Genomic DNA, 20,215 nt, shown 5'->3' with positions numbered 1-20,215 from the left:
ATTTGTGTCAACGAGAATTTTCTGAAGTGCAAGTTTTTGTGTGTATGAGAGAGAGAGTTAAACCAATGGTCTAGTAGCAGCAGTAAAGAAGTTTGCATACCTCTCCATCTTTTAGTTCAAATAATCTGGATAAAGCCTGAAATAAAGGTTGAACAAAAATAGGGAACAGGTTTTAAATGTTCTTATAAAATTACAAAGTAACTTAAATAAAAGGATTTGTGTTAATATGAATTTTCTGATGGAAATAAAGTCTAAAAATCAAATGTATATCATTATTTAGTGACTTCAATCCCCATTGACTGGCAACAAACCACACATTTTAAGAATAAGGGACCAAAAAATAAAGTAAATATCTAGATATTTTTTAATGATATATTTTGGATGTAAAATGCTTTCTCCAGCACATTTTATACATACTGTAGCAACTTTGAAACATTAAGCAGAGGAACTATTTTACATCAAAAATACAAAAAAAATAACATAGTAATAAAAAAAAATAAGTAAAACACAACTATTTTACAAACAGCCCATTCTCTAAGTGCAATAATGCCCTCCAGGGTATTGTAGAAATAATGCCCTTCCAGGGGTGTAGAGGTATTTCCACAATAACACACATCCTTTTGGCCGTTATTGCTTGTGTAATATCTCTTAACTTTTTGACATCTAAGTTTTCTGACCAATGAATGTTTGTCTCTGACCCTGAAAAGGATTCAGCCAGTATCTGAAAATGAATGAATCAATGAGAATGTTAAACATCACAGTATTAGTTTGTGGGAAAGTCCAGTCTTTCAGAGGACCCATCAAACTACTTGAAACAAAAACAAGTTCTAACTGTAGTATGACATAGACTGCATTGTGCTAGTTCTCTTTCTGAAAGGTTATTTATTTAATTTTTTGTATTTACTGGGAAAGTCCAGCTGGGCACAAGGCCCCATTTCAGTTGAGGCTGAAGGAGAAAAGCACCATACACATAAAATTAAAAAAAATATATTCTACTCGATTAAAACGCAGATTTTCTAGTTTCTGTGATTTAAAAAGCTTGTTTCAGCTACATATTGTACTTATTTTACTGCTTGCACTTTAACAAAGTCGTTTTTGTGTTTAGATTACCTGTTTAACTGTTGTAGGCTAGACACTCAAGTGTGATAGCCATTTCTGTGCATTTAAAGTGTTTTTTTGATTGTATCTGTTTTATTTTCTGAAAAAAAAAAACTTGTTTTCCCACCTTTCTCAGCTAGTTTAGTCCAGTTTTCAGGTTAGTGCTGAATTCAGGGCTGTGTTATAAGTTTCTAGCACTAAACCCACCTATACTGTAGAGAAGGACAAGGCTCTCTATTCGACCTTACCAGCCAATCAGTAAAACAGTTCACTGTACCTATCCAAGCATGTCCAAAGGGCAGTTCCAGGTGTACTCTCCAGTGCAACTGGTGAATCTGGGCATTTTGAGGCAATGTTACAATTGTCTCATGTACACAGACAACCCTCTCCTCCTTCCACCAAACACTAATACATGCAAGAGATGCAATTATACAGCCAAACTGGAGGCTAAGCTCTCTCAACTCAAGACTGGACCAGGCAGTCAAGAGGAGAAGGGAATTACTTGCATCACACCACCAATCTCACATAGACTTATGAAACCAGCACTGGCAAAAAACACACATAAATACACAAAAACATACTCGGAGGCTCTAAATAAAAATCTGCAAAAGCAACAGAGACCTCCAAAGCAGACATCCAAGCAACCTCCACCACCCAACACAAACCATGAAACACATAATTCACAAAACCAGTGTGCCACACAATCACAGCCCTTAAGGCAAAATAACATACCCAACACTCTAGTAATAGGTGACTCTAAAGTCAGGAATACTGAAGTCCCACTCACTAGGCTGAACAAGGAGAAGGTTACTGTTAGTTGCCTGTCCAGGATCTGCCACATAACACAAGCACTCAGGTCACTCCAGAACAAGTACAAATATGACTTTGTCATTGTCAAGAATGATACCACAGTATAGAGAAAAAAATTATCAATTTCAACAATTGCCTAAGCTTCTGGTGTCATTCAAAGGGGATCCAGTGTTTGTCAGCCTGGGATGACATACTCGACAAGCCACCCTGCTTTGCTAGAGACGGCTTGCACCTGTCACCCTTAGGCTTTCGAATACTGGCCAAGGCTCTTGCCACTCCCATAGTGCCTTTTTTAGGCAAGGCTCAAAAGACAAACCCACTGCCGTAAATAGCACAAGTAACAAAAAACTGAGGGTAATACTGCTCAATGCCAGAAATCTAAACCACTCGAGGCAGTCCTCAGTATGGAGAAAATTGATATATGTGCAGTAACAGAAACCTGGTTTAAGGCTCCAGAGAGCACCCCAGCACTACTACGCTAGAACTCATACCATACATTTCAGCCACAAAACCCAGACCGAAATACAAAAGGCGGGGGAGTATCCATACTCATCAAGGATACCCACACCTCCAAGTTAGTGGCACAGCACGATGCTTCAGAGATCATCCATGTGTAACTAACAATGGGCAAAACTGCTATTCAAATTATAGCTTGCTACAGATCAACCACCATGTCCCAGGACCCCCACTCCACATTCCTGGAAACACTGGGAAACATAAAGGCCCTACCAAACATCCTGATATTGGGTGATTTCAATTATCCAAACATTAACTGGGAGAACTACTCAAGTACGAACTCCCTGGCCCAACATTTCCTATAATTTATAAAGTCAAATGCCCTGGAACAACTGGTTAACACCCCTACCAGAGGTGACAACATATTGGACCTGGTCATCACCAAATGGGCGACCAGTGTTCCACACCAGAGGTCAACCCCTCGCTGGTTAGATCTGACCGTAAACTAATCACTCTGGATATTCACATTCCGCCACCACCCCCGGACAAAAAAACCACAGTGAAAAACTTTTCAAAAGCAAACTTCACATTACTTAAGACCGAGGTGGAAAGTTTCAAAGCCTTCATGCTAAAGGATAACGCTGTCCAAGCTGCAAAGTCCTTTACTAATGCACTCTACTGGCACCTACAAGAATGCATGGATCATGCTATCCCAAACAAAACCAAGACTCACTCCTCCAAGAAAAGGAAACCAGTCTGGTGGACCCCTGCCTTAAACAAGCTATACAATAGAAGGAGGAAACTAGTACAGAAAAGAGTAAAATCCCAAGAAGGGAAGACATCTATGATCAGTATCAGCAAGAAACTATGTTCCCTCATAAAATCATCCAAGGCTAGCTTCGAAAGAAAAATTGCCATGGACTCCAAAGATAACCACAAGGCATTCTTTAGCTATGTCAAGAATCTAAGTGGCAATTCACATATCTGTTCAGAGTTGGTGCAGAATGGCACAAAATACACTGAACCGACCAATATAGCCAACATCCTGGCAGACAGGTTCAGTGCAAATTTCACCCCCCTCTCACCCCCAAAAGGGCCCATAACTATACCAGAAGAATGTAGTGCCCCTGAAATCACAGACACTCAGGTTAAAACAGCCCTTTCTAAAGCCAAAAACACAGCATCAATGGGACCGGTCAGTGTTCCAGGCTGCGTCTTACACGAGCTCAAAGATGAACTACCTCCTCACTTAAACACACTGTTTAAACTCAGTCTCTCCACAGACTAGATGCCCACAGAGTGGCGTACAGCAATGGTTATTCCGCTTCACAAAGGTGGAGCCACAATGGACCCCGGGAACTATCACCCTATAAGCGTGACTAGCTTGGTCTGCAATGCTATGGAGTGCATCATCATGGATCTCATTAACAGAGACATTGGAAACCTCCAAACACTGGACCCAACCCAGTTCGGCTTTGTTAAGGGCAGATCATGTCTCCTAAACCTGGTAGACTTCTTTGAGACAGTTACCAAGGCTATAGATGAGGGAAAGGTGGTCCACACAGCCTACCTAGACCTCGCAAAGGCCTTCGACACTGTTCCCCAGGCACCAGCCTGAACATAAACCCCCTACATCATGAGATGGGTTGCCAACTGGCTCACGGACAGAACCCACATGGTAAGAGTTGCAGGAGCTAGGTCTGACTCTAAACCTGTTACAAGTGGCGTTCCCCAGGACTCAGTCCTAGGACCTTTCCTATTCGGCATATACTTCTCAGAGGTACAGGCAAGCACAGGAGGACTATGGCTCACCAAGTTCACAGATGACTGCAAACTAGGGGCTATAATTGACTCTCCGGCTGACACAGTTATCCTCCAAAAGGGTCTCACTGAGACAGATACCTGGTGTCAAAACCATGGTCTCAAGCTAAATGCCAAAAAGTGCATAGTCATCCCCTTTGGAAAAAACAAAGTACCCAGAAACTACCACATAGGTGGTAGCCCCCAAAATACGGAAGATGTAATAAGGGATCTGGGGACCCAAGTAGATAGTAAACTCTCCTTTGATAATCACATTGCCAAAGTGGTTAGAAAATCCTTCTATGTGGCCCACCTAATCACAAAAAGGTTTGCATCCAGATTGAAAGAGGTCATTGGGCCCCCGTACGCATCACTCATCAAACCCCATCATAGAGTACAATGCCCAATTTGGGATGTAACTTACAAGACACCTGCAACAACTAGAAAGACCACAGAAGTTCCTCACCAAGAGGATCACTGGTCTCAAGCAGATGCCCTATGCAGCTCGACTGAAGAAACTCCAGCTGTACTTGGTTGCATACCGCCTACTCAGAGGTGATCTCTGCCTGACATACAAGGCCATGTCCAACCCAGAATTGATGGACATGCTCCACCTAAAGAAAACCATATCCTCTCGAGCCACACGCTCCAGGGATCTAAACCTCACCACAGCAATAAATAGGATGTGCTGGAGGGATAGATTTCTGTCCCAGAGACTTCCCATGCTCTGGAACAAGATTCCAATCTACACTAAGCAGAGTTCCTCACTAACCCTCTTCAAGAGAAATCTTGATGAGTGGATGGGAAACAGAAAGTTTACCCTGGGGATCACTTCAATGGCTCTGCTGGACAGAGGCACTGGGAACTAATCTAAGGGACAGCAAAAGCCAGCACATTCTGGCTAGGCTTATAAATGTCTTCGGGCAGAGAGCCTAGTACCTACCTATGAACCTACTGTTTCATTTTCACATTCTATGCAAATGCTATGATATTGTATGTACATAATAGTAATTCATAAAACATTATACATGTGTACATACCAGTAAGACATAATGCAAAAATGCTCCTGAATACACTTAATACACGTTAGGAATAATATATTATAGGTGTGTTTAAGCAATGTACAGCAAACAAATGGACCATAAATTGCAGTAAGCTAAGCCTCAAACAAAGTAACTCAGAAAACAAAATACAAAACTCAAGCATTGACAGCATATGTAAAAAAATAGCATATATAAAAATATATATACATCATTCCTATATAGTGAAACTTCTACAAGCTAAAATTTCAGAATGAATTTAATAATTTTTTAATATAATATTTAAAAAAAACTAGTATACTACACACATGTTCTATATTGCATCTGTTTTTACTAGAATATATTTAATGCTCGGAGCTGTATTTATACCTGGGGTTAAATCTGCTTATAAGTCTACTATCCAAGCATATTCCCTAGACTCCAATAAGTTATTTATATATGCTGTCTATGTTTTTTTATATACGCTGTCTATGGTTTTTTTAATATATATGCTTTTAATTTTGCACCTGAAAATGTTTTTTTTTGTTTATTGATTAATTGCCTTTGCACTGTTATTGGGGCTTGTATAACATGTGATAACCATTGGCTTCTTTAAATAGTGAACAGTGTATGAAGACTTTTACTTTTGCACTGAAGAAGACTTCTATCCTAAAAGCTTGCTTTGCACATTAAAAAGTTAGTACTTGCATTTCTAAGCCTGAGTTTTGTTTTTTGTGTTTAAACAATGTCACGGTTTCAGTACTGAGGTGATTCAACAGAAATTTTAGGTACAGCACTTGTTATGGTGGTAGCGCTAGTTGGCAGGCTTAAAGCGTGTGTAGAATAGAAGTGGGATAGACTTGGAAATGGAAGTCTAGGGCTAGCAATAGTTTACTGCTTTAGTTTTGCACAGGTGGTAAGATCATTTAAAATAAATTATAGAGTAGAATGCAGCAACACATGGCTGTAGTTGGTGCAAATACCAATTAGAGTTTTTTTTAATCTTCTCCTGGAATGTAACAGCGGCATGATCAAGAGTAAAGGAATTGTTGTTTTAGTTTAGATTTGAAGATCTGTGAATTTTCAGTGAGTCTTAAATGGAGTAGGATGGAGCTCTGGGTTTTAGAGACATGGCTTGCCAAAAGAGTATCTTCTGCTATGTTGCTGGACTTTTGTACCATGAGGAGTTGCCAGTAGGGGGTGTACTTTTGTACCAAAGAGGTTAGGGCAGGGCACCTATCAGGGTGATGTGCTGCTCTGTGTGCTACTTGTAGATGAGAGAGAGAGACTGAGGTAGAGGGGTAACTCTAGCCAGATGAGGTGTTTAAGGGCAATGCTGTGAAGAGAAAAGCAAGCTTTGTTGGATATGACTTTGCCTATTTTATAGCTCTCAACTTTCCATCTCCAAAATGAGGAATACTACCTTTCATAATGTGGAACAAATGGGCAAAACATGGAACACTCACTAACAGCTAACAACTTCATCTATGAAGCTCATAGGATGGTTGAAGTGTGATATTCTTAATTACATAACAGTTCTTTTAATGAATTAGTATGATTTGGTTCTATTTACCATGCATATCAGTTAAAAAATTGCTAACACCAAATGTGTGACAGATCCTTTCAGTGTGGAACTTCAAGGAACCTGAATGTTTTAAGACCCCAAATGAGGAAAGTTCCTCGTAATGAGGTATAGTTGAGAGGTATGGCCTATATTATTGTAACAATGCTCAGTGTTGCTTTTCTGTGTGGCCTGAAGGTTGTTTTATAAGGGATGCTTGATGTTATCCAGGCAAGACTATCTTTTATAGTAGTAGTTGTAAAAAAAAAAAAAAAAAAAAAAAATAGATCATGATGTGACTTACCAACTGGATGACTTGGAAAATTCATAGAATAATGTGTCCTTACTCATGGGCTTCTAGCGATTTCTGCATCAAGCAAGTAAACAGTTACACCACTTTGTATACACAGACTACATATCTTCTTCCAGATGCCTAGACAATCCCTTGAGTTACTATGCAGCCTGCTGAAGAAGGAACCGAAGATTGTTGAATGTCTGTGCTGAGTATTTGTCTGTCATATAACATATTTCTAATGACTGAGCAAATGCAGCCTTGGTAAGTCCTCAGTTTCACAAGCTTCATGAGGGTAAAGGGAGTGTGAAAGTATTCTGATGTCAATGGAAGGGAACCAGAATGAATTCACAAGCATTTGTGAATGGATACAATTACTCTCACAGAATCACTAAAGTAAACCATTTCAAAACTGACATTGTATAAAGAGGCTAGGCCTCATACCTCCCATGTGGAAGGGTGCAGGCTCAGCATCCACTGCTAAATTATATATTAATTTCTCAGCTTCCTCATAGTGGTGAAAAAGGAAGTACTTAGGGTTCCACAAAACTCTGATAATTTCTCTTGTGCACTGTATAGTGAAATTTAAAGGAAAACTGGCAGCTTTGAAGCACTGCTTGGAAATAAATTATTCTGTTTTGGGAAAATGTGTCTTTTGCTAGGTGTTATGGAAGTATGTAAATGTTGGCCTGATATGTTGTAGATATTCCAGCTAGCACCAGTCAGAAAATGGCACTATGCATTTTTGCATTGAATTATGCATTTCTCTAGCTGTTCTGTAGTAAACAGAGAAAAGAGGGAAGGGCAGATAGACATGGAAAAATGTGTATGTGTCCACATGAGTGAGTGCGTGCACACGCACACACAAACTATATCAATATATATCAATATTTTAATTAAAATGAAGTATTTAAGATTCTTTTATATATTAATTTTAAGAAAAAATGTATATATATTTATATAATATTAATAATTTTAAACATTTAATGTCAACAGAACTTGACGTAAGGGTAGATCTGAAGTAGTTACTTCATTTGATCTGCAACCTGTGGGTGTCGGATCCGACCTTGGATCCGATCCGGCAGCTTTCCAAGCTCCAAGATCCGAGCTCCTCCCCTACCCACAATCCCCTACTACCAACCACATTACCTCAGATCGTTTTTTGCCATGGCTGAAGAAGCTTCCTTGTGAAGAGCTCCTGGTTGGGTGAGATCATTGCTGGTTTTAAACCAACTTTTTTCAGTCAAAGTTGTCGTTGTGTGTGTTAGTTCCCTTTTCTGCTTCTTGTGCTAGTTTTTGGTCCCTTTTCTGTTAAATTAATTACTAGCTTATCTTCACTTCCCTCCCCCTCCTAGTGTTTGGATGTGTGTGTGAATGATGTCTGAAGGGCCTAAGGCCATTTTTTCTAAATGTACTGAGTGTGGCCACAAGCTTTCTCCAGCTGATGGCCACACTCAGCTGGAGGCAGCCCATTTGTCAGAGGCCTGCCAGGTCTGGGTAGGAAGAACAAGCTGATCCTGGCGGGAAAGCTCCCCCAGGAGTCGGCTTCTTCTTCCTCTCCCGTTCGGGCTCCAGCTGCTTCGGCAGCTCTATCCCTTAGCTCTACCGGGACTCAACCTCCCTCATCAGGTTTGAGCTCTGGGGAAACTAGTGCCTCTTCCCTTAAAGAGAAGAGGCACAAGGATAAGGAAGGACATAAGTCCCACAAAAGGTGGGCCGAATCTCATCCTTAACTGCTTAAGTCTCCCTTGAGGGTCTCCAGATCCTTGTTTTTCGCCGGAGCTGGAGGAGGAGGATAGGTCTCCCTCAAGATTTTGACCTCCCGACCCGCCTCTACTACTTCATCTAGGTCGACCGAAGCATCTCGCGGATATAGATCGGATGATGCGTCGGTTCTTACAGACCCAAATGCAGATGGGGATGCTCTTGCCTCCTCTGGGAGTGCAGCCATATTTGCCCGATCACTCCTTCTCCGACTCGTTTTGGGTCTCTGAGTCATCGGATCCAGGACCTTTCGATAGCGGTGGTCTCTTCAACGCCGACTATACCTTTGAGCTTGTTGGACCCAAGCTCTCGGGGCCGAGGGCTGAGCGTCGGATCCGAGGGAGTTGCTGTGTCTTCGGCGCTGTTGGCGTTGGAGCACACCTCTGCCTCGGCGCCGACTGCATCGGCTCCAACCCCGATCCCTTCCTCGGATCTGAGGAGATTGCTCTCAGAGGCTGGCAAGTGTGGCTCTCCTTTGGCTTTTGAGGTAGTGGAGAGGGTACTGTCGAGGTCCTCCAGATCCCCGACCCAGTCTTTGGATCCACCCATACCCCCACTGTATGAGGGTCTGTCTTCCATCATCCGTCCATCTGGACAGCCTGCCCAAGCCCTCCAGCTAGTTCCCGTGGAGGAACAACAACCCGTGGACGAGCCCTCTTTGGACAGTCCCACCGAGGAGGTCCCTCGGAAACATTGGTGCAAAAGGAGGCACCTGGACTCCCCCGAGTCCGTTACCACAGACACAGACTTAGATGATACGGAGGGTTCCCCAAGGTCACCCCCTGAAGATGTCTCCTTTGGAGACATCATGGAAATGTTGCGTCTCAGAGGAGGGTGGTCAGCCCAAAAGCCCTCCCTTGATGAGTCCGTGTTCCTGGAGGCCTTTGAGGCAGATCCATCTACCTCCTGGGTGTCCCCTCCGGCCGACCCCCTGGTGGACTTAATTACCACCAGGGCTTGGAAGGAGCCCGACACCGTGGAGCCAATCCCTAGACGTCCTGATAAAGTCCTCAGCCCACCCACTGATAGACCGTCTTAGGCCAAAGGAACCCCCGTTGATGCTATGTTGGTGGTGGCGGCCACCAAGAAAGAACTTGCGCAGGAGAGTTCTTCAGTTCACCCGCCGGATAAGGAATCTTGAGTGCTTGACCGGATTGGGAAGCGGATGTTTGCTTCAGCGACCTTTTCCATAAGGGCGCTGAACTATATGGCACATACCATTAGGTTACAGCGAGACTTGATTAAAGAATACGCTGCAGCCCCCCCGGAGTCCATGTCGGTCCCAGACAAAAAGGTTTTTGAGACTCGAATGGCCACTCTAAAATCCATCTCCAATACGTCTATGCGGCTTCTCTCCCATGCAACGGAGGGAGCCCGATGTCTCTCCTGGCTCTGTGCGACTCCTTCAAGGCATCCTTTTGACGGTTCTGCCTTGTTTGGTAAAACTGTTCGCGACACGCTGGTCCAAAGCGAAAAGGATGGGAAGATGCTGTCTGCCGTCGGAGTCCGCTTCTCTAATCCCCAAAGATCCTTCTCCAGGAATCAGAGGGGACAAAAGAAGCTGTGGTTCCATAAGTGTCAGCAATCCCATCCTGCTGCGGACCACTCGTCCTCTAGAGGCAGAGGAGGACAAGGTGGACGCTGGCCCAGAGGCAGAGGGGGTAATTTGGTCTAGAGAACCTTTCTCGGACAGACCCTGAGGGCTTGCCCGACTGTCCCTCTCTGGAGGCAGAGCACCTGTCAAACTGGGAGTCCCATACAACAGATCGATGGGTGCTCCGGATCATATCCAGAGGATACTCCATTCCATTCATAAACCTTCCCCCCATACCCAGACATCTCCCCGATGTCCCACCCGATCAGAGGGAGACAGCGGCTTTGGAGATTTCAAAGCTGCTAAGAAAAAGAGCCATCCAACCCGTCCCCCCAGATGAGTCCGGATTGGGTTATTACTCCAGGTTCTTTTTGGTGCCAAAGAAAACGGGGGACCTCAGACCCATCTTAGACCTTTCCTCCCTGAACCTGTTCATACCCAAGGAAATGTTCCAGATGGTCACTCTCCAATCAATTCTCCCCCTTCTGCGAGAGAACGACTGGATGTGCTCATTAGACCTCAAGGATGCGTATTACCACATATTAATGGACAGATGATCCAGGAGGTTCCTCCGGAGCCAGTCATTATCAATTCAGGGTTCTTCCATTCGGCCTCACCTCAGCCCCCAGAGTGTTCACCAAGGTCATGGCAGTGGTTGCAGCCCACCTGAGACTCCAGGGCATTCAGGTCTTCCCTTACCTAGACGACTGGCTCCTCACCACGACCAACAGGCATCAGCTCTGTGTGGTGAGAGATTATGCTCCGTCTCTGGCTCACAACCTAGGCATCTCAGTGAACAAGCAGAAATCCTGCCTGTGCCCCACTCAAGCCCTAGAATTCATAGGGGCCAGGTTAGATACACGAATCTCCAGAGTTGTTCTAACGGCAGTCAGGCTGAACAGCTTGTCTTTTCAGGTGTTAGCCCTTCTTCGGAGCCCTGGTCCTCCAGCGAAGTTAGTCCTGAGGGCACTGGGGTCTATGTCAGCAGCGATCGGTCTCTCTCTTCATGCCCGTCTGTGAATGCGCATATTACAATGGACCCTTCAAGTCCAATGGTCCCTGTCGATCCACCCATTATGCATGCCAATACCCCTGAGCAGGGTGTGCAGGGACTCCCTTCTGTGGTGGTTACAGGCACAGGAACTCAGAGAAGGGAGACCCTTTGTGATTCCCCTGGTCAAAGCCACGTTGACCACGGACGCTTCTTGCCTCAGGTGGGGTGGGCATTGTTCAGGCAGATCCGTTCAAGGCACATGGACTTCCCTAGAGACCGCATTGCATATCAACGTTCTAGAGATGAGGGCGGTGCTTTTGGCATTGCAAGCTCTCCATGACCTTCTTCCCCTAGGGACTATTGCAATCCAGATGGACAACATGTCAGTAGTCTGGTATATAAACAAACAAGGAGGAACCAGATCTTATCCCCTGTGTCGAGAAGCCATGAGAGTGTGGGAATGGGCGATTTCCACCAACCGCTTTCTGATAGCAACGCACATTCCGGGACGGTCCAACATATTAGTGGACAAGCTAAGTCGAGTGTTCCTCACTCCATACGAGTGGTCTCTGAATCCATCTGTTCAGATCTTCCACAAATGGGGTCAGCCTACCTTTTCGCTTCTCCTTTAAACACAAAATGCAGCGGAGACCCCCAGAGACGCTCTAGTCCATGCTTGGCCTCCCGGACTCCTTTATGCTTATCCCCCCCTCCCACTTATGATGAAATTCATCCAGAAAGCCTGTCGGATGGGGAGCAGAGTTATCCTCATAGCCCCATTCTGGCCTCGACAGATCTGGCTCCCCTTTCTGCGGTCTCACAGTGTGGCTCTCCCATGTATTCTGGATCCCAGTCCAGACCTAATCTCGCGAGATGCCATACCAAACCTGGTCAATCTCAAACTTGCTGCTTGGTTGATCCAGTTCCATTAATGGCTAGGACTCCCGGTATCTCATCCCCCGTTAAGGCCATTCTGGTGGCGGCTCATAAACCATCTACCAGAAAACTTTACAACAGTAAATGGAAACGTTTTTCCATCTGGGCCAAAGATAAAGAATTGGACCCATTTACGGTCCCTATTCCGACTATTCTGGACTTCCTTTCCCTGCTTTTTAGACAGGGGGCAAGTGCCTCCACAGTCAAGGTGCAGTTGGCGGCCATCTCCCTTTTTCACGTGGGGGATGGCATAGGCTCCTTAGCATCTACAAAGTTGTGCAAAACCTTCTTAAGAGGTGTTTTTCTTTTGAAACCACCTGTCAAGACTGTGGTTCCCCTGTGGGATCTCACTCTGGTCTTACAAGCCTTAACGAGACCACCTTTCGAGCCTGCAGCCTCAGTTCCGTTGAAATTCTTATCTTGGAAAACGGCTTTCTTAGTGGCTATTACTTCAGCCAAGAGGGTTTCGGAATTACAAGCTCTGTGTATCAAACCTGCGTACCTTATCTTTCACAAAGATAGAGTGTCCCTCAGGACTAATCCGTCTTTCTTGCCTAAGGTGGCTACAGAATCAAACATTAATCAATCAATAAATCTTCCTGTATTTTTCCCAAATTTTCACAACAAAGGCGAATACACATTGCACAAATTGGATGTACACAGGCAACTGCGTTTTTACTTGCACAGGACTAGAGAGCTTCGCAAGTCGGACCAGTTGTTTATTTCTTATGCAAAGTCAGCCATGGGCAAGGCAATTGCTAAAGTGACTATACAAATTGGATCTGTCAGTGCATTATGCTGGGATACACTTCATCTGGGAAGCCAGCTCCGGTTGGCGTCCGTGCTCATTCCACAAGATCTGTAGCTACCTCAACAGCCTTTTGCTCTAGGGTTCCAGTAGACGATATTTGTTCAGCAGCTACCTGGTCCTCATCTCATACGTTCATTTCTCATTACAAACTGGATATGATTTCCAGGAGTAGGGCTTCTTTTGGCTCGAATATCCTTCCGTGACCACCCAGGTTCTTGTAGGTTAGCTGGGGACTCTGTCCCACAGGTTGCAGATCAAATTAAGTAACTACTTCAGATAAAGAAGTTATGTACTCACCATAACGTTCCATCTGAGTAGATACTTCATTTGTCTGGAATTTTTCTGATCATTCGGAGTTGGTTTCTGTCTCGAGTTGGTGAGGCAAAAAAAACAATCTGAGATAATGTGGTTGGTAGTAGGGGATTATGGGTAGGGGGAGGAGCTAGGAGTTCGGATCTTGGAGCTTGGAAAGCTGCCGGATCGGATCCGAGGTCGGATACAACACCCACAGGTTGCAGACAAATGAAGTATCTACTCAGATGGAACGTTATGGTGAGTACATAACTTCTTTTTTTGCGTTGCAAAACTTTTAAGAACTTTTTAGTCATAAGTCAAGCTTATAAGTGATCTTTAGAGTTTTTAATATGCTTTAGTGATCATTATTGTTGTAATTTTTTAGAGCTGTGGTAGTTCATATTGTGTGTGACATTATACACACACACACACACACACACATATATATATATATATATATATATATATATATATATATATTTTTTTTTTTAAAGAAAGGTTTTATGTGTATTTTTCATTACTGAATGGATCATTAAGATTGTTAATTATCAGTTACCATGGTGATAATGGGCTTGTCAGCCTAATTGTGACTATTTAAAGGTGTGGTCTTCCAGTAGTTTGTATAGTCTGAAGAAGGATGGTGTGTCCACGGGAAAGCGCTTACTGTCTGTGTTGAAATAAAGAATTTTTATTTTGTTTTATTCTATATGTGCTGTGTGTGTTGCCTACACTTTTTTTGCATATATACACTCTTTTTTTTCTGGATAAGTGTGGCAACTTCATTCTCAGCAGTTGCTTTTATATTATTTTGTGTATTGGTCTGCTGTTTTCTACTGCTGAGGAGAATGGCAGATGGCCAGGTTATCAAACTGGACTTCAATCTCGGGTCGGGAAGGTTGCCGAGAGACAATGATTGGTTTGCTACCTTTATTCACAATGAAGAAATGAAGATAATCCATTGCTGTTACTCAGCTTCACTAAAGGCACCAAGAAGGACATTCCAACTGACTATGAGGTACATGAGTTTCTTAAAAAGTGGAGAGACACAGAAGACAGTTTAATGAAGCTCAAGAAAATTCAATGGCAAAAGAGGCATCTTGAGGCTTGTCTTCACTTTAAGGTAATACCCCGAGGTTTGTTATGGTTCCTCGTTTCCTGAGCTTTTGTCTAAATGGCAAAAATTGAATTTATTCACCAGTTTTGGTTACATTAAATTGCTTATTGACAACTCTAAGGAAATAGAGAGTACATTGATGGCTGACTTAAATGAACATAAAAAAGTATTCCTTGAAACGTATCCAGCAGCAGCTACAAGTAAAGCGCTAGAGGAGGCGCTGTTACATGCATCTTTGTTTGATAAGAGGTTACAACAACAAAAAGATTCTAAATTAGTAAGAGACATTAGAGACTTTAGAGCTGGGAATGTGTTCTCCTCGCCCAGGAGTCAGGCACAAGCTGTCTGTTTGAACAAATTGGTTAATGTGGATAGTGCCAATGCTGATGTAATGAGTAATGCTATCACTATGAAACCTTTGGTTATCCCATAAGAGGAGCTACAGATACCAGCTGAAATTCGTAGTGATTCTGTATCTTTCCAGTCTAATACTACTGTGAATGTGAGACCAAAGACCACCCAGAATACATCTGTTGCAAGGCCACAGGTTTTTCCGAGCTTACTGTTACCCATCAGGGAGTCGACAGACATTTGTAGTCCACCAATACGAGGAAAGATGAGACAGAAATATTCCAACGATTGGAACAACACTCCCTCAGTCATGAACTTTTGGACACAGAAGAGAATGACTTAATTTACAATTTATTCTCAAATGACTTAATTTACTATTTATCCTCTTTGATCTTGGACATTGATCAAAGGAATGTTTTGAACAAGGGTATTACTTTTATACCAGCAACAAGTAACTTTTGTGATATTGTTATTGATTTGAAAATTTTCTGTAGAAATTTGATTTAAGTTGTTATTTAATACAACAGAAGAGAGGCACCTTAATTTTAGAAAACCAAGTGTTTTTGTTTCTGTTTTAGATGCACAGATTGAGGCCTTTATAAGCTCTTTTGAGCATGATTTACTCATCAAATACACCAATATAGTGAGCAGAGGTAGGAAGTTTTATGATCTTATGAAGAAGGAATATAGGGCATTACGGGAATTACAGAACAATAAAGATAGTACCATCTGTCCAGCCAACAAGGATGGTGCCGTAGCCATAGTTGATAGTGCAGATTATGATAGAGCCATGTCTCTCATGTTATCTGATCAGTGCACCTATCGACTGATTATACTATTAAATATTTGTAAGGTTATTACTCATGTTCAAAATTAGCTTTTTGATAGTTTTGCCTGTAGATACATCACTAAGGAGCTTTTTGATGTCTTTTATGTGAAGGCACCTGTTATACCTATTATCAAATGATTACCTAAACTGCATAAGTCCTTGAGTAGTCCACCATATAGACCAATAGTTTCAGGTAATGGTTGGCTCATAGAGCCCATTTCTATTTATTTGGAGAAGATGTTGCATCCGTTTTTGTTGACGGTTCCTACGATTTTGCAGGATACTAAGAATTTTTTAACCTCTTTATATCAAGATTTACATGCTAGTCCATTGGTGGGGACAGAGTTTTTGGTCACATTTGACATCTGTTCATTATTTACTTGTGTACCGAATGATATAGGTTTAGAATATTTGAAAAATTTCTTGACCAATATAAGTGACCTAACTACCAGTGATATTTATACTATATGTATGCTTATGGAATTAATGTTATTTAACCGTGTCTTTATGTTTAAAAAAATTATTACCTGCAAACATCGGGTGTTGCGATGGGGACCCTATGCACCAATACATATGCATAGTTCTGGTGCACTGGGAGGCCAGTACAGTGCTGGTACATGATGAATTCTTTAGGTTTTTAAGCTCATATAAATGGTTTGTGGATGATATTTTTTTCATTTGGCATAGTACCAAGTTAGATTTAGAAAGATTTCTAACATATTTACAAAATTCAACTTCCTTCTTGAGATTTACTTTGCATATTTCTACACAAGAGATAGATGTTTCTGTGAAGAAGGCAGGTGTTACTTTAATCACTGCACCTTATAGGAGGAAGTGTAAGAAGAACTGTTATTTGGAGAGAAGTAGCATGCATCCATCATATGTTTTCAAGAACCTCATGAGAGGCCAGGCATTACGTAGCTCTAGCTTAATGACTAGTGATGATGATTTTGTTCATCAGAAAGATATTTTGAAGCATCAGTTTGTACAAAGAGGTTACAAGGAAGTTTAATTGTAGCAATGTTTTTTTGGAAGGTCCAAATGGATAGGACCACGTTGGGTAGACCGTTTTTCCTCTGACTGTGACTCTGGAGATAATGAGGTGAGTGGGAATGACAATTCATCTAAGACAGTTAGATTGTGCTTACCTTATACATCTGACAATAGAGAAATTTTAAATATAGTACAGCGCAATTGGTATATTTTGATGGCGGATGAGAGAATTACAAGTTTAGTGGGTGAGAGGCCGAGTATAACATATAAGAAAAAAAATCTCTCGAGATGTCTATGCAATAGACACCATGATAGTTTGGGGGATACGATCATTAAGAACAGGGACCTTTAAATGTGGACATTGTAATTTTTATTGTTACATCTCTAACACCAATATTTTTGTACATCCAAACACCTCTGAGATAATCTATTTTTCATGTCATGCTGATTGTACCACAAAAAATGTGGTTTATCTGGTGAGGTGCTTAGAATGTCATGTTTTTTATATTGGTATGACCACTCGTATGTTAAAAGACAGGATGAGAGAACACATTTATTCTATTAATACACAAGACACTAAAAGTGCTTTAGCAAAGCACAATTTGTTAAACACCAATGGGCATATTTTTGAATTTTTGGTTTTGCAAGACATTGAAACACATGGGAGACTAGGGGATATTAAGAATCAGGTAGAGACAGCCAAACAGAGATGAATCATGTGGTTACAAGTGGACAAGGGCTATGGATTAAAATATATGGTTTCATTAAAACCATTTTTGAAAAATAGGAAGTTGTTTCATTAGTTTTATTGTTACCAATATGCTTTGTAACAGTGTTGTGACCTAGAAACATGCATTTGAATAATGTGTTTGGTTGTCATGGTGAATAGTTATTCTCTGGAGATTTCCCATGCATTGTGCAGTTTAGAGCAAGGGATTTGCAATATGGAGTTTCGTTTTCTCTTGGGGCAACATTTTTTTATGGTTTAAATTTTCACGGATATGAGATTGGACACACAGTTTCCTTTTGGTAAAATTGATTATTTGCTAGTTTATGTTGAAAGTTATCTTATGAGATTATTGCAGCATTATAATTTTATACATTTAATGTCAACAGAACTTGACGTAAGGGTAGTTTTGCGTTGAGAAACTTTCAAGGACTTTTTAGTCATAAGTCAAGCTTATAAGTGATATTTAGAGTTTTTAATATGCTTTAGTGATCATTATTGTAATTTTTTAGAGCTGTGGTATTTGTTCATATTGTGTATAACATTACACACACACACATATATATATATATATATATATATATATATATATATATATATATATATATATTTTTTTTTTTCTTCTTTTTTAAAGAAAGTTTTTGTGTATTTTTCATAACTAAATGGATCAAGATTTTTAATTAAGTTATCAGTTACTATGGTGATAGTGGGCTTGTCAGCCTAATTGTGACTATTTAAAGGTGTGGTCTTCTAGTAGTTTGTATAGTCTGAAGAAGCATGGCGTGTCCATGCGAAAGCACTTGCTATCTGTGTTGAAATAAATATTTTTATTTCATTTTATTCTATACATGTTGTGTGTGTTGCCTACACTTTTTTACATATACACATTTTTTTATTTTATGTTTAATGGACACTGGTAGGTTTTGCTCCCTAGAATAAGAAATGATGATAACATCTTGACCATTAACATTTGATCTTTGAATTTCCACGAGAATGATTTATGATGTAATTTTTATGTTGTTTGTACTATACTGCCTAAACATTTTTATTTTTCTTCTTGGAGGTGTTTCTAATGGGAAGGTGGTAAAATCAAACTCTAGTCAACATGCTGAAACGAAAGCAGAGTTCACGGGTGGAAGCTCAACCTGTTACAGACTTTGGTCCTGATGAAACCTTGGCAGACAGTGCAGATATTCTTTGGATTAACAAACCAGTAAGTAACCGATTGCTAACTACTCTTAAGAGATGCATATTATTTAGAGCTTATTATGCTTAATCATGATTGTGCTTTAAGCCAATGTACATCTTTCAGCATCCTTAACTTCAATAATTATCTTTAATGCATTGAATGTACATATATATGATTCTGTATGTGGTGACCTATAGAAGCAAACACATGAGTGTATGTATATGTTTATATATATATATATATATATATATATATATATGTGTGTGTGTGTGTGAACTACCGACCAATAAGCCTGACCAGACTGATCTGTAAGGCTATGGAGCGAATCATTATGGAACTCATAAATGGAGAGATTGGGAACCTCCAGTCGCTGGACCCCACACAGTTCGGCTTTGTCAAGGGCAGATCATGCCTCCTGAACCTGGTGGATTTCTTTGAGACAGTTACTCAGGCTATAGATAAGGGAAAGGAGGTACACATGGCTTACCTTGACCTTGCTAAAGCATTTGACACCATTCCCCATTCAGGTATTATTGATAAGCTCACCAGCCTGGGCATAAACCCTTATGTCACAAGATGGATCGCAAACTGGCTCTCAGACCGATCCCATAAAGTAAGAGTAGCGGGATCTATGTCCAAATCCAGACCAGTAACGAGTGGTGTGCCTCATGGCTCTGTCCTGGGGCCCCTCCTGTTTGGCATATACTTCTCAGAAGTACAGGCAAGCACGGAAGGGCTGTGGCTGACTAAGTTTGCGAATGACTGCAAACTGGGTGCTATAATAGAGTCTCCGGCTGACATGGAGATCCTCCAGAAGGGCCTAAATGAGACTGATGCATGGTGTCAAAGCCATGGTCTCAAGCTAAATGCAAAAAAATGCGTAGTAAAATGTGTAGTAATCCCCTTTGGGAAAAACAGAGTAACCGCAAACTACAACATGGGAGGTAATCCCCTGAAATCTGAAGAAGAAATAAGGGATCTAGGGACCCAAGTAGATAGTCAGCTTTCCTTTGATAACCATGTTGCCAAAGTGGTTAGAAAATCCTTCTATGTGACCCATCTGATCGCAAAAGGGTTCGCATCAAGATCTAAGGATGTAATGGTGCCCCTTTACTCTTCCCTCATCAGACCCATTATTGAGTACAATGCACCAATTGGAATGTACCTGGCTAGACATCTCCAGCAGCTGGAGAGACCACAAAGGTACCTAACCAAGAGGATTACTTGCCTCAAACAGTTGTCTTATGCAGCACGATTGAAGAAGCTAAGACTGTTCTCTGTTGCATACCACTTTCTCAGAGGCGATCTCTGTCTAACGTACAGAGCCATGTCCAACCCAGAATTGTTGAACATGCTCCATCTTAGCAAAACCAAATCTACTCAAGCTACATGCTCTAGGGATATAAACCTCAACACAACAATGAATAGAACATGCTGGAGGGATAGATTCCCTTTGCAGAGACTTCCCTTACTATGGAACAGGGTCCCGATCTACATAAGACAGAGCCCTCACTATCACTCTTCAAGAGGAACCTTGATAAGTGGATGGGTAACAGAAAGGATCACACCAACAGCACTGCTAG

General features: G+C 41.6%; 1 protein-coding gene across 4 annotated transcripts in view; it reads left to right on the top strand.

The window, feature by feature from the left end:
- Positions 1-20,215, top strand: part of NALCN (sodium leak channel, non-selective) — a 3,563,801-nt gene that overhangs the window by 86,264 nt on the left and 3,457,322 nt on the right. For all 4 annotated transcript variants that reach the window (XM_044071239.1, XM_044071242.1, XM_044071240.1 and 1 more), the window contains exon 2: positions 18,507-18,656. In XM_044071239.1, coding sequence (XP_043927174.1) covers positions 18,549-18,656 — 108 coding nt within the window. In that variant the 5' untranslated portion in view covers positions 18,507-18,548. The remainder of the gene's footprint in view (positions 1-18,506; positions 18,657-20,215) is intronic.

This window comes from Protopterus annectens, chromosome 5.part0 (assembly GCF_019279795.1).
Source record: "Protopterus annectens isolate FY-2018-M chromosome 5.part0, PAN1.0, whole genome shotgun sequence".
Classification (NCBI taxonomy): domain Eukaryota; kingdom Metazoa; phylum Chordata; order Ceratodontiformes; family Protopteridae; genus Protopterus; species Protopterus annectens.
This window is presented reverse-complemented; position numbering and strand designations above follow the sequence as displayed.